We start from the raw sequence: 14,136 nt of genomic DNA, 5'->3' as shown, positions 1-14,136 counted from the left end.
AATCGCCCCCCGCCCCATGCGCACGTCACCACACGGGTGTCCCGGCACGCGGGAGGCAGAGATACGAGTGAGCAGCACAAACCAGGCACAGACGCACGAACTCACACGTGCGAGATCACGAGCTGATACAAACACGATGGTTGAGGCCGGCGAAGGGGTCAGAGGAGTGAGGGGGCGTGAGGAAGATGAGGGAGGTGAGGAGAGTAAGGGCAGCGAGAGGGGTGAGTGGAGTGAGGAGAGTGAGGGGGGGTGAGGAGGATGAGGGTGGTGTAGGAGGGGAGAAGAGGGAGGGCAGTGCGGTTGGTGGGCATGGCGAGGGTGGCAAGGGGTGATAAAGGCGGTGAGAATGGTGAGGCGGGTGAGGGCAGTTAGGGGGGTGAGGAGGGTGAGCACGGCGAGGGCGGTGAGGCGGGCGCTCACACGTGGTGTCCTGCAGGGGAATGGGCTCGCTCCCCTGGTCCGCGTACAGCGCATACAGGGCGATGCGGTACTCCGTGTTGGGCGTCAGGCGGTCCAGCAGCGTGTCCTTGATGGACGCGCCCACCGTCACCTGCGCGGCAAGAGGGACGCGGATGGTAAACGGCACGTGCACGTTCGATTAGCACGGTTAGCTACGTACGGTGCGAAAGAAGTTCAACGTATGTACATGCAATGCAAGGATGTTCGTGCTGCACGAGGAGACGGACTCCTCGCATGCATTACGACACCAAAGGTCACAAAAGTCATGGTTCTGTATAAACAAAAATGAGGCTTCAGTCTTTTAATGAAAATGCAATACTTGAGTTCTCCTCAAGATTCTAATCTTAGGAGAGTTGAGCCTCTCCTGTCGATCGTGTGTCTTTTACAACGCTCAAAGTCGCATTAACACAATTTTATTGAAAGCTCGAGAATGCGCGCCATTTGTCTTTGTACAAAATGGCAACGCAATTTTCCCCCACACCAAAAAAAAAATCACATTTTTTCGTGGGATTTTACTGGTTTTTAAACAAGCCGTTTTGTAACAAAGTATAGTATCACCGGGCTTTCTCCTCGTATTATTCTTATTTATAAGCCTGGGGGTATTGGTGGGGGGGTTGCGTTCTTGTGCTACAACACTCAAACGCCACTCTGAAGTTGTAATCCCTGAGTGCATTGCATGGTGGATAAACAGCCGTAGTGCTTTCCTCAATATAAACCAGATCGAGTGCCGGTAAGATCCTCGTAAATAATTACACGACACTGCTACGTTTACTGCTCGTTTATTGAGGAAAGCCTCGCAGAGCTCCGAGTCCTGCACGGGATGATTTTCCAAGTCCTTTTTCAAAGTGTTTTAAGTGCAGCTGTAAACTGTAGCAGAAGAAGAAACTGCACGCGGTGTCTCAGTGGATAACAATGAAGAGGTCCAACCCAAAATAACCCCTTTATTTTGGCCCGGTGTCTCACACGATGATCCTAGCTCGATCAGTGAACCTCACCCACACACTGCTGAATCACTGACGGCTTGTCCCACCCCAACCACAGCATTACAGTCGTTGCAAGATGTGAATACTTAAACAATAATAATAATACGTGCTTATTAACCACAGCAATGCAATGTCAGAGATTCAAGCAACAAAAATGAGCGAATATGCTGATGCTCACAGTCCATTATCATGATTCTATCCTTTTTACCCAAAAATAATTATTTGGTGATTCTGCGCTGCCAGTGGTGAAAAAGCACAAACAACAAAAAAAACCCATTGAGTTCGTTAATAACTCCATGGTCTTGTAAGAATACATATGTAATAGGTGAAGTTTTGGGTCATGGCTCTTCTTCATAGTGTAATGCGGGCGTAAACGACCTTCCGGATGTGACGTCACGGGGGGGAGGAGTTATGTCACGTGGGAGAAGGGTTCGGGTCTTTAAGGGGAGAAACCGGAATAGGAGGGGGGGTGGTTGGAGAGTGGACTAGGGTGAGGCCACGCAGGGCAAAGGCTGGGAGGAGTGGCAAGATCGCCACACACACTCGGAGAGCGGATTGGCACCGTCGGCCAGCGGTGACCAACCCAGGGAGCAGCGGCTAGGCTGCAGCGAGAGCAGCAGCGAGGCTGCACGAAGAGGCAGCAGTGGGACTGTTCAGAGAGGGAGAGCAGTGGTGGAGCTGCAGCGAGGGCAGCCGGGGAGGCTGCGCGAGGAGATCAGCAGCGAGGCTGCTAGAGGCTACGGGAGCGACACGAGGGGATCAGCAGCGAGGCTGCTAGAGGCTACGGGAGCGACAGCAGCGTCGGCGCCGAGCGGAGGGTCTCAGAGGGAGAGAGCCGTGTGGGAAAAGTAGACGAACCCGAATAAAGGACACCAAGCCAGATACCGTGGTCGAGTCTTTTATTACAATAGCACCCTTCTTCATAGCAGATTCGTAGCTTTCCATCCGCGTGCGAGTAGAAGAATCACACACGCTGCTGAAATTCGGAGATCGTCAAAATCCCAGCACGTGACCGAGTGCTTGAGAGGAATTATCGAGCAGCATGGAATTAACGTGCTGCACTCCTCCGTTAAAACAAATTCTGTTCGTGACAAATGGCGTGGGTTTGGTCGTAATCGAAATCCCAACATGGGGGCCATGTGAACCTTATGGCGGTGCCCCGGGGTACCATAGTACCCCGGCTCTCACATAATGTCCGTGATGCAGTCATGTTTAGTCTGTTGATGGTCGGCGATGCGGCAATCGACTCATCTCGACGAGCTGTACACGATGCACCACTACGGTGCGTACCGCGAGCGTTCAGGGTTTCGTGCAATCGTCCTCGCTGCGTTTCGACATCGCGGAGTAGCACTGATTTCGGATTGATTGGTACCCCAGTCGTGGAGTGAAGTACGCCCCTGGAAAAAATAGTGTCTCAGAAACAAAATATGTAATTGCCTCGGCCATTTTGTACTATTTAGTGCCCCCCCCGGGGTACCGCCATAAGGATCATGTGAAGAATACAAGACGTTAATGTGGGATATCAGTCAAGGTGACGCTCTTCCAAATACCCGGGAGAATCTCTGCCAATTGCAGTGGGACAGTCGTACAGACCCAACGTGGGTTCGATTTTCTTTTGCTTACCCTCCTTCAATTCGAGTCACCATTGAAAGAAAGCTCCTTGGCTCAGTGTGCCTCACCCGATATAAACTGCCTGAAATGGACATGAGGCGCTGTTCCAGCCAAATGTGAGGTGAAAAAAACACAACCGGCGCCGGGTGCTGAAAAAACCCGCGCTGCTCGGTCACCAGAGGCTGCCTGACCGGTTTCCGTGAGCTGCATTGCTTGCTGGGACCTGGCCAGAGCACGTGGATTTACTCTCCCAACACACCGGTGTGCTAAAGTAATAACTAATTAGTACGTTTTGTTTACGTGACAACTCTTATTAGTCGGCTGTGTTGGGTGGTGGCGGGCTTAACGACATTTATATTTACGAGATATATCCCAAGAAAACCTTTATTATGGATAATATTGGTCGCTAAAGCCTAGTTTGGATATCGCATCTTGTGACATTTGGAGAACGACAATCCCTAATGTTATCCCCAACGTGAACGCCAGTCTCCGGGCGGAAATGAATGAGCGGGATCAGAACTCAACTGTTGTAGATGGATCTAGGCAGGTGACCATCAGCTGCCTAGCTCCGACCATAGTGGTCGTGGCGACTGCTGATGCCTCCGATGTCAACCCTGTCCCCACATCTGCCTGTCCTTCGCACTCCTTCTCTGGGCTTGTGCGGGTTTATTGGCCGTGCTAGCATCACATTTGTCACACGATTGATCTTGGGTCATCCTCATCTTTCTCATTCCACCATGCCCTGTAAGTTGACATTGGGCGCTGCTACGCAGGATTTCACGGCTGGGTTGCGTGGCTCTCCGAGGTGTATTCTCGGGTTGCGCCGCTTGGTTTTCGACGTGAAGTCCGACAAATTATTCCCGAAGAAGCTCCCAGGCACGTGGAACAAAATATCGGACATCATGCTTAACGGCGTGTGGTAGAACCCAAAAAAACATTGGACAGCTGTGATGTTCAATAGTCCCCCTTTTCTGTGCCACCCAGCCACAACTAGAGGTGTAATGATGGAGTTTCACCTGACTGCTGGGTTTTCTAATGTGATTCATAACATTTATCCAGCGACCAAGGGGAAGACGTAAACGGTGGTGGGATAACGTTTAGGGCAGATCTTGGAGGTCACAGTTAATCTAACATCTTGCTGTGGTGGCGAGATATTTACTACCTCGCCTGGTATACAGGAGGTTGTGGCTTCGATCTCGACTCGGATGCCTGTTTGCATGTTGTCTCCCGTGGTCGTGTGGATTTTTCTCCGGGCCCTCCGATTTTTCCGTCCACATTTAAAATCAACGTGCGTTGAGAGTATTTGGCTGCTATACATTTCCACGTTATATGCCACTTCGTTGAGCTATAATTTGTGGCCAGATTGCTTCTGAAAAAAAGCGACATAACAAATAGTAAAATAAGTTTTACTGCACGGCACCTGCAGGATGTGGCGGAGAGGAGAAAGCTTCGGTAGTGAGGTTCCCTGGCATCAACGGCTTTCGGCCACGATCACCCCCCTCATCTCGAACGGTGGAACTTAATCAGCAGGAAGGTGCTGGACCGGCCGAGGGGAGGGGTGGGGAGTGGGGGGCACGGGGACCCACCTCGCGCTCCTGGCTCGTGTCGCTGCCCGCGTCCACGGGGGAGAACACCAGGCGGTACCCCGAGGCGTCCCCGGCCGCGTCCCAGCGCACGCGTATGCTGTGCGTCGTCACGTCGTGCGTGCGAGCGTTCCGCGGGCCCGACAAGGGAACTGCCCGCGCATGCGGTCACACACAGTCACACATGGTCACACGCGGTCACACACGGTCACACGCGGTCACACACGGTCACACATGGTCACACGCGGTCGTACGCTGTCACACGCTGTCACACACGGTCACACGCAGTCGCACGCTGTCACACGAGTGCAGCCCTCTGCGTCGGTCCGCCGATGGAGCGAGGGCCTCTCGGTGCCACGCGTGTCGGGAGGGCTATTCAGGGTCGCTTACTTCACCGTGCTGGTCGGTGCGAACGAGGAGCATCGACGCGAGGCCATAGAAGTACGGTTCAATATGTATTTTGCTCTACTGCACTCTTCTGCCCACCATATAGCCCCAAAGCCTATAATCCCTGTGATGCATTGTGGTTGCCCATCCAAGCATTGTGTTCAGAGGGTAACTCATTTTCAGTTGCATGTGCAAGGTCAAATCCGGCCAGGTGGCTCGGCAGTAGCGGGCTCGCAATCCCAAGGTTGCGAGTTCAAATACTGGCTGGGGGTTGACTCAACCCTTCATCCCTCCAGGATCAATACAGTGAGCACCACTCCGTGGGGAGGTCAACAGTGGTTGTCCTATGGATAAACTTGCCCCCACCATATGAATGTCGAATGTCCACCACTGACCTAGGGCTGCAAACAGGAGTTGAGTATCACCTCATACGTATGTTGAGAGCTTCTTTCGCATGTTATACGGAGGTGCGGAGGAAGGACAACAAACTAAACACAACAAGCAGTTCTAAAGATCTTAGTTTTCAATATTGATTTAAAAGTGCATAGCTTCAGCGGCTTCCTAATATCGTCAGAAAAAGCGTTGCAGACGGCCGATGCAGTGACCGTCTTTGTTGGATGGCTAGCAGCGATAAGCCGCTGCAAGGATGGTACCACAATCCCCTGCTGACGAGATCAGCAGGGGATTGTGGTTCACAGGTCAGGGGCGAGAGGTTACGGACTCCGCGAGCTACTCACGTGTGGTGTCCTGCAGAGGGATGGCCTGGCTCTCCTCCTCGCCATACAGTGCGTACAGCGCGATCCGGTACGTGGTTTTGGGGGTGAGGCGATCCAGCAGAGTGTTCTTAGCTGTGGCGCCCACCGTGAGCTGAGGGGAGGGGTGGGTTCAGCGTACACACGGTGAGCAGGCGTGACCTGAGAAATGTGGATTAATGACTGCGTGATTGGGGACAAGGACTCTGTAGTCTCGGGTAAATGAGTTAGTGCTTTTGGCATCCCCTGGTCTAACAATGTTTTGAGACTAGGCTCAAAATAAAACGGTCTCTGGTGTGGATCAATCAGTTTCAAAGACAATGCATATATTATCAGAGTATGCTTTTTTGCATTCTGACCACAAGTGTTGTGGTTAATGCACACATGAGTCCTTGTAAAAGGTTTCACTTTGGTGTTTTAACATCTTAACACCTATTTTCTTGCCAGAAAAAAGGGGAAAACCTATTCTCATATTTTGGTACTAGCAAAGGAGGTCCCATGATGAAGTTAGTGCAGGAGTTAACATTAAAAGATTAACAGAACCTTCGAAGTTACTCGGATCAATCACAGACGCCCACAGTGCGGAGTGCAGCTTCACTGTCATCGTAGTTCAGATTCGTAGTATCGGTGCTTTGTTTTTGCGTACGATTTCGAAATCATGCTCGAGGTTTTACCCAAGACACCCTTTTGGGTTGTTTCCTCATCTCCTCGTGAAATAAATATTTACTTGACTCTACGTGTGTTTGCGAAGTCTAATTATGCAACTCATTGGACACTCTACTGCTGCTTGTAACAGACCCTCCTCCTTTACTAGAAGTAGGTCCCGAATGCCAACCCCTTAACCGTTGACGAAACCCACAATATCGTTGACGAATACCGTTCTCTTTGGGTCGTTTAGCTCTTCCTGGTCCCCTGATAATCTCCGAGTAGCGCATTGACCACTGAAAGAGATCCCTTGAGGTAAAATGAATCAGACCTGTCTCTCTGGAGAACCTCCTTTCCATTTCACAACTGAGGCACGCCGAGGGCCATGCCGAGCCAGCCCAGAGTGGCCTAGGAGGCCCTGGGTTGTTTTTTTTACTGCACAACCTACTCCACATCGCATCAGACGTAATCAACGGGTTGTATATATGTGTATGTATGTGTGTGTATCAGAGGTGGGACAAAGTCATTGTTATGCAAGTCCAAGTCGAGTCGCAAGTCATCAAATTCATGACTCGAGTCTGACTCGAGTCCAAGTCACATGACTCGAGTCCACATCTCAGAGGTGGGACAAAGTCATTGTTATGCAAGTCCAAGTCGAGTCGCAAGTCATCAAATTCATGACTCGAGTCTGACTCGAGTCCAAGTCACATGACTCGAGTCCACACCTCTGGTGTGTATGTATGTTGAACTGCTTTCGCGCGGTGTGTAACCAACCGTGCTAATCGGAGGCTTGGCAACAAACTAAACAACAATGAGTTCTAAAGAAATGAGGCACACGTTGATGGCGGGGTGACACCATCCTCACAGCGCACTTGACTGACAGCACACGCAATAAACTTGTCACTAGCCCTGCCCCTGGCCTTGCTTGGCCCCGAGCCAGATTCAGACATCTTGCGAGTCCAGCGTGTCGTGTTCCAGTTCTGGCCGGGCACAGAAAAAAATCCAGCGGGAAAACCGCCTGCATCGCTGGCTCGGCTTGGACTTACCAGGGCCACCCCCCCCTTGCCCCCACTGGCACGATGGACGGTCTCGCTGCCACCCACCTCGCGCTCCTGGTTGGGGTCGCTGCCCGCGTCGACGGGGGCGAACACCAGGCGGTACCCCGTGGCGTCGGCCACCACGTCCCAGCGCACGCGCATGCTGTTGGTCGTCACGTCGTACGTGCGCGCGTTCCGCGGCCCCTCCAGAGGCACTGCGGAAAGAAGAACGACAGTGATGATAAAAACAACCAGTTAGACCCTTCCGGGGTGCCCCGGGATACTGTGAGGTGCTGCCGTGTGTCACCTCACGTGTCTGTGCGGTGCTGCCGTGTGTGACGTCACGGGTCTGTGAGGTGCTGCTGTGTGTGTGACGTCACGTGTCTGTGAGGTGCTGCCGTGTGACCTCACGTGTCTGTGAGGTGCTGCTGCTGTGTGTGACGTCACGTGTCTGTGAGGTGCTGCCGTGTGACCTCACGTGTCTGTGAGGTGCTGCTGCTGTGTGTGACGTCACGTGTCTGTGAGGTGCTGCCGTGTGTCACCTCACGTGTCTGTGCGGTGCTGCTGTGTCACCTCACGTGTCTGTGAGGTGCTGCTGCTGTGTGTCACCTCACGTGTCTGTGCGGTGCTGCTGTGTCACCTCACGTGTCTGTGCGGTGCTGCTGTGTGTGACGTCACGTGTCTGTGAGGTGCTGCCGTGTCACCTCACGTGTCTGTGCGGTGCTGCCGTGTGTGACGTCACGTGTGTGTGAGGTGCTGCTGCTGTATGTGACGTCACTCATGTGTATCAGACCCCCCCCTCCCCCTCTCTCTCCATTGTGTTGGCGTGTGCAGTAATTGGCCGCTTGCGCACAAGCGCTTCCACGTCCGTCGCCCACCCTTTTGGCCTCGCCCCCCCCCCGCCCCCCCCTCCCTCCCGATACGTTCCATTCATTGGCTACCATAGTCTGATGAGCTCCCCCTAAGTTTGTACCCATCATCATTTTCGTTCTTTTGTCTATCATGTGTATTAGACCTCCCCTCCTCCTCTCTGCCCATTGTGTTGGCGGGTGCAGTGGCTGGCCGCTTGCGCACAATCGCTCCATTGTGTTGGCGTGTGCAGTAATTGGCCGCTTGCGCACAAGCGCTTCCACGTCCATCGCCCACCCTTTTGGCCTCGCCCCCCCTCCCTCCCGATACGTTCCTTTCATTGGCTACCATAGTCTGATGAGCTCCCCCCTCCCTCTCCCTCCCCCCTCAACTCGCTTTTAAGGGATTACATCTTGAATCATTGCCTCACTTGATACAGCTAATCTAGCTGTGACGGTCCCACCTGATGACGGAGACTTGTGTTGCCTCCGAAACGTCGTGATTTTTGTTTTTATTTTATTTTACTTTCTACGTGACTTTACCGAAAAAACCTAAGAAGATGATTCCTTGCAGTCACGAAAGCTTCAAATCTAGAATTAAGTGACGTCCCGTGTCTGTGCGGTGCTGCCGTGTCACCTCACGTGTCTGTGCGGTGCTGCTGTGTGTCACCTCACGTGTCTGTGAGGTGCTGCTGTGTGTGGCGTCACGTGTCTGTGAGGTGCTGCCGTGTGTGACGTCCCGTGTCTGTGCGGTGCTGCTGTGTCACCTCACGTGTCTGTGCGGTGCTGCTGTGTGTGACGTCACGTGTCTGTGAGGTGCTGCCGTGTGTGACGTCACGTGTCTGTGAGGTGCTGCCGTGTGTGACGTCACGTGTCTGTGCGATGGTGCCGTGTGTGATCTCACGTGTCGTGTCGTGCCCGCGGAGTGGCTCGCTCGCCCCCACGGAGTTGACGGCGAACACGGACACCTCGTAGCGCGTGGACGGCTGCAGCTTACGCAGCACCACGGTGCTCAGCGTGCCCTCCACCTCATCCTGGCATGCACACACGGCGCCACACCGGGCCCTCAGCGTCATTACCGTGCCATCACTGCGCCATGCCGAGGGCACTACACGCCATCACCACGCGACTACCTCTCCTTTCTTTACTAGTCCTCACCCCCGTGGCGAGATCCTTGGTCAGGTATGTGGGTCAGACTCTCTCCATCCTGCGCTATCGCCAGTGTCGCCTGATATACCACACCCATACAATTAACCACCACCATCAACGAAACTAAAATGTTTTCTATTTTACCAGGTAAGGCCCACTGAGCTATAAAGCTCTCTTTCCGAAGTGAGCTGGACACAAATGCTAGCTCAACGAAGTGATTTTTCACGTGGAAATTTATAGCAGCCAAATACTCTAAAAGCGTGTTTCTAAATGTGGAGGGAAAAACCGGACGACCCGGAGAAAAGTCCACACGAGATCGAACCCATGATCTCCTGCATACCAGGCAAGGAAATAATACCTCGCTACCGCTGCAGCAGCAGCCATGCTGTATAAACTACTGGATGAAGGGCTCTCCAAGTTACCGCCATCCATCACAGTCTTCGTAATGCGACGATCCATCTAGCTCCTATACACGAGCTGACCTCGTCGCTCCATCTCCGTGGTGGTTGCCCTCTTGGGTGTGTTCCCTCCTTTGGCTGTCACTCTGTTGTCTGTCTCGTCCATCAGCTGCCACCACTTCCGAGATCTGGCCCATTCGGGGCAATGTCATCACAGGTCTCTATACAATACAAGAGGGTAATTCTAATACAGCGTGTTCTCCTATAGCGCGTGTTTTCATAACGCGAATTTGATATAATGGGATGGATGTATTGGGGAACATTTTGTATAACACAGATGCGAACCGGATATAGCTCGATCGAGTGAACAGAACTACGTCGCGTGAGTAGGAATAAGCAGCTGCCTCGGCGTAGAATCACACAAGGCGGGATACTGCTGGATGCTTATAGATGCTACCCATGCGTACGCATCTCACATGTTATCGCGGACTGTGCTTTACCCCATGTTGTATATTATTCATTTTAACGTTATTGTTCCATAAAACGGTGTTCTTCAGGAACACAACTAATACCGTGTTATAGAAGAGTAGCACACACATAATTGCGGACAACCGATCTCCATTGACCGGCGTAGAGAAGTACGGTCAATTAACCGCCATGATCCACACGGCGCTGGGAGGAGCCCTCATCCAGCAGTAAATTCATGAAGAAGCCGGTACCACGTACATAACGCAGGCCTCATATCAGCGGCCGCAGCAGCAGGTGCATCAACGATGCAGCAAGGAACAGCCACAAGGCTCGACTCGCCAAATATAGACACGAACTGTGCAATAAACTGTGGAAGTGATTCTGCAGTAAATTTAGCAGCATCAAGCAAAACACTGTTTTGGCAACGATTAAGGAGGTTTTCCCTTGCACGACTAAGTCTGGATAATCGCAAGCCATGGCATACCTTTCCAAGAACCATTATCTCAAAATATTCTAATCTGTTCACTTTGGGCAACATTTGTAAAAATATTTGTATAATCACAACCACATTGATCGCCACAATGAAGTCATTTGTCTCCAGCAAGCGCAGCACGGCCACGCCCACCAACAAGCACCACCCCTCAAGTGAGAGTGAGCTGCAACCCCTGCTAAGTGGGCCTTGACCCATGGCTGTGTGTGGTTGGCGGAAGGGCACGGCATGTCAGCTCATTCACACTCGACCTCTCCGGCCTCCTTCTGCACCGTGGAGGAGGGTCATTGCTCAAAGCGTCACCTGTTATATAACCTTTGTCACTGTGTTTTTTACAAATGTGTTGATTGTTTTTAGCTTATTCATAATCGATAACGATTTATAATTACATCGCGTCATTCACGTGAAATGTATCTGTAGAATTTTTAGCATGCACAGCTTTTGCACGGAGGCTTCGGAAACCTGTAAAGCGGGAAGGCAGCCAGAACTGGCGCCAACAATTGCCCAAGCTTTGTGGCCCAATCTTATGATGTTTGGTCAACTCTACGAATGAGGATTTCAACATGTGGGATGTAACCGAAGTATCCGGAGAAAACCCACGGATACAAGGGGTTTAACACTCAATCTCCGTACAGATGAAAATTAACCCACTTGCTGTACTGCCATTATAACATGTCGAGCCAAGAGAGGGCAACATCAAGGCCCATAGGTAGGGGAGGTAGTTTCCTGAATTTTGTGATCCACAAACAATCGCTGCCTCCATACTGCTGCTTTATAGGCCACGTGCAGCATGGGCACCGAGCACCCAGCAATGCAGCCTTCCCACCTAGGTGGACGGGAGGCCGTGTAATCACGAGGCGGGAGACGAGTGGAGCCCCGCGCAGCCCGCGCACCCGAGCTGTCCGAGGGCCGCCTCGGAGACTGCGATTGCAACATTTTTCTCTGGTAAGGGGTAAAACGACTACAAAATGGCAAATTCCGTGGTGTCGCAGCCAAGGGGCGCGCAAACCTCACCATATTCGTTGCACCCTCCCTTCGGTGGCAATTTCTTCACAGTGGATTCCTGCCATTAACGTGCAATACACAAGGACTTATTGTGGTGGAAATGTGCCGGGGGTATACGCCGGTTCGCCACAACGCATTTCTCAGAACACCGATTGTGATTATCGCCACTTTTCAGAACGGCTCCTATTCCTATTCTACGATATTTCCACAGAGGGAAGTGAGCAGCGTCTGGGACTGGCTGCCAAGGAGTGACAGTCTGGTAGATTTGTCACGGATCGTGACCACTAATTGACCAAAACTACATCATGCCTGGCAGGAGGCAGGGTGCAAGCTACCGGCGTGAGTCAAGTCCGGCCGCTCACGCAAACAGGTCGCTGGCACTGGGCACGAGATGAAACACAACGTGCTCCTGGCATCAGCAGTGGGTGCCTTGACGTTATCCAGAAATGCGTGTGGTGCGCACGATAACTTTAGCTCTACATATAACTGTGACCACCGTGTCCACGTCTTGTAAAAATGAAAACTCATAAATCACTGCCACGAGGACAGCAACGTGAAATAAATGGCTCCTAGTCCAAACTTCGTGACTGCCAGCAGCAAAAACACCATGTGTTATTATGATCAATGGGCAAAACATTTCAAACTATTTGTGCCACTGTTATAACATACAAGGTAAGATAGATAAATGAAGAAATAGCTGCCAGCTCTCCTATATAGAGCAGCATTACAAGTTTGTTTTCTTGGAAGGGGCACTTGACCGAGCCGCACTGCGGGGGAGACGCGAGTGGCGGCGTTTCGAGAGAACGAGGCGGCCGCTGCCAGCAAGGTCCGGGCCCTGCCCTCTTTCCCTCTGCTCCCACGATCACCCAATCTCCAATTTCCGATCCCCCGTTCCGCCTCCTTGAAGGTGATGGGAGATAAACAAGAGCCGCTGTCAGCGGACAGCGGTCGCGTGGCGGGCGTGCCGTGCACCTGGTTTTCAGTGCCATGCGCGCCAGAGAGAACGGCCTGTTCTCCGTCCGAATAAAGAAAACCAACGCCACTCATCGTATCCGTGATGTGTTTGGGGCACGCGACTCCGCTTCGGTCTTTCTGCAGTTCCCGGGGGATTATTCAATGGGCAACGCTTAACCGGAGCAGCGCGAAGGACCAAAAATGTGGACAGCTCATGCACAAGTGACCAATCAGAGGCTCTCCAGTGTGCAAGATTGCAGGTACAAACTCTAAACCACGGAGCGCATAACTTCACTCTATGTATGTATGTTGAACTTCTTTGGCACGGTATGTAGCAAACCATGCGAATCGGAGGTTTGGGGGTAGGACACCAAAACTGAATACAAAATGCAGTTAAAAAAATAGTTTTAAATCTAGATTTAAAAGTGCATAGCTCCAGTGGCTTCCTAATAATCAGAAAGTTCCAGTGGCCGGAGAAGCACATCTGAAAGGGCGTGATGCATTGATCATCTTTGTTCGATGGTTAACCAAACGCCTCTGCTGTTGCGAGGATGATTGGAGTCCGCATGATGGTTTACGTTCCTTGAAGACATCAGCTCTGCCTCAGTTGTACACGCGAAGCCAGAGCGTGGGTGCGGCTGCACTGAATCTCTATCTCAGAGTTGCTGGGGTGGGGGAAGTTGGGAAGGAGTGGGGGAGGGAGGAGGAGGATAGGGTGTTGGTGAGGAGGAGGAGAACTTAAAGGAATGACTGAGTTCAAAGGTCAAATTTGCAGGTTTCCAAGACCGTGGCGGGTGGGGGCCGGGTGAGCCCTACGAGCGGCGCGCGTTGCGAGCCACGAGGCCGCGATGGAGCCCCACGGGGGCTCGCACCGTGACGAGGAGTGTCCCTGGGTGAATCCCTCAACTCGAAAAAATGTGATCAAGGCTTGGGAAACCCATTGCTGATACATTTCACATCCTCTTGCTTCTTTAATTGGCGACAAAGCGCAGCTGACTGCCAAGCATTCTTGCGTAAATAAACGCGGGGGCCAGACTTGCGTTCAGCAGCGGTGGCGGGAGTGGGAGCGGCACTTGGCTGCCGATGAAACACCCCACCCGGGGTCGCGGACAGAAGGCTCTGTGCTGACCCCGGAGGAGACGGATTTATTTTTCCTTGCACAGCAGACCTTCCGCGGCCACGCGAAGCGTCTGCCCTGGCGCCACGTGAAAGCAATCCTTTCCTCTCTGCTGCTCAATGTGAGACTTGGAAAGAAAACAAATGACGATTTTTTTTCCTTTCTGCCATGGGGATCGGTTCTGCAGAGCCGCATGGCTTATCTGCGGCGAAATTAAGCCGAGCGTTGCTCGCCAACGCGTTCTCAAGTC

General features: G+C 52.3%; 1 protein-coding gene across 1 annotated transcript in view; it reads right to left on the bottom strand.

Annotated features, from left to right (window-relative positions):
- Positions 1-14,136, bottom strand: part of LOC144725103 (collagen alpha-1(XII) chain-like) — a 319,564-nt gene that overhangs the window by 138,295 nt on the left and 167,133 nt on the right. The window contains 5 exon segments of the mRNA XM_078604576.1: positions 421-550; positions 4,640-4,788; positions 5,761-5,890; positions 7,524-7,672; positions 9,210-9,339. Coding sequence (XP_078460702.1) covers positions 421-550; positions 4,640-4,788; positions 5,761-5,890; positions 7,524-7,672; positions 9,210-9,339 — 688 coding nt within the window.

This window comes from Lampetra planeri, chromosome 22, assembly GCF_965212315.1.
Source record: "Lampetra planeri chromosome 22, kcLamPlan1.2.h2, whole genome shotgun sequence".
NCBI lineage: Eukaryota > Metazoa > Chordata > Hyperoartia > Petromyzontiformes > Petromyzontidae > Lampetra > Lampetra planeri.
The sequence above is the reverse complement of the archived record's forward strand: the minus strand, read 5'-3'. Positions and strand labels throughout refer to the sequence as shown.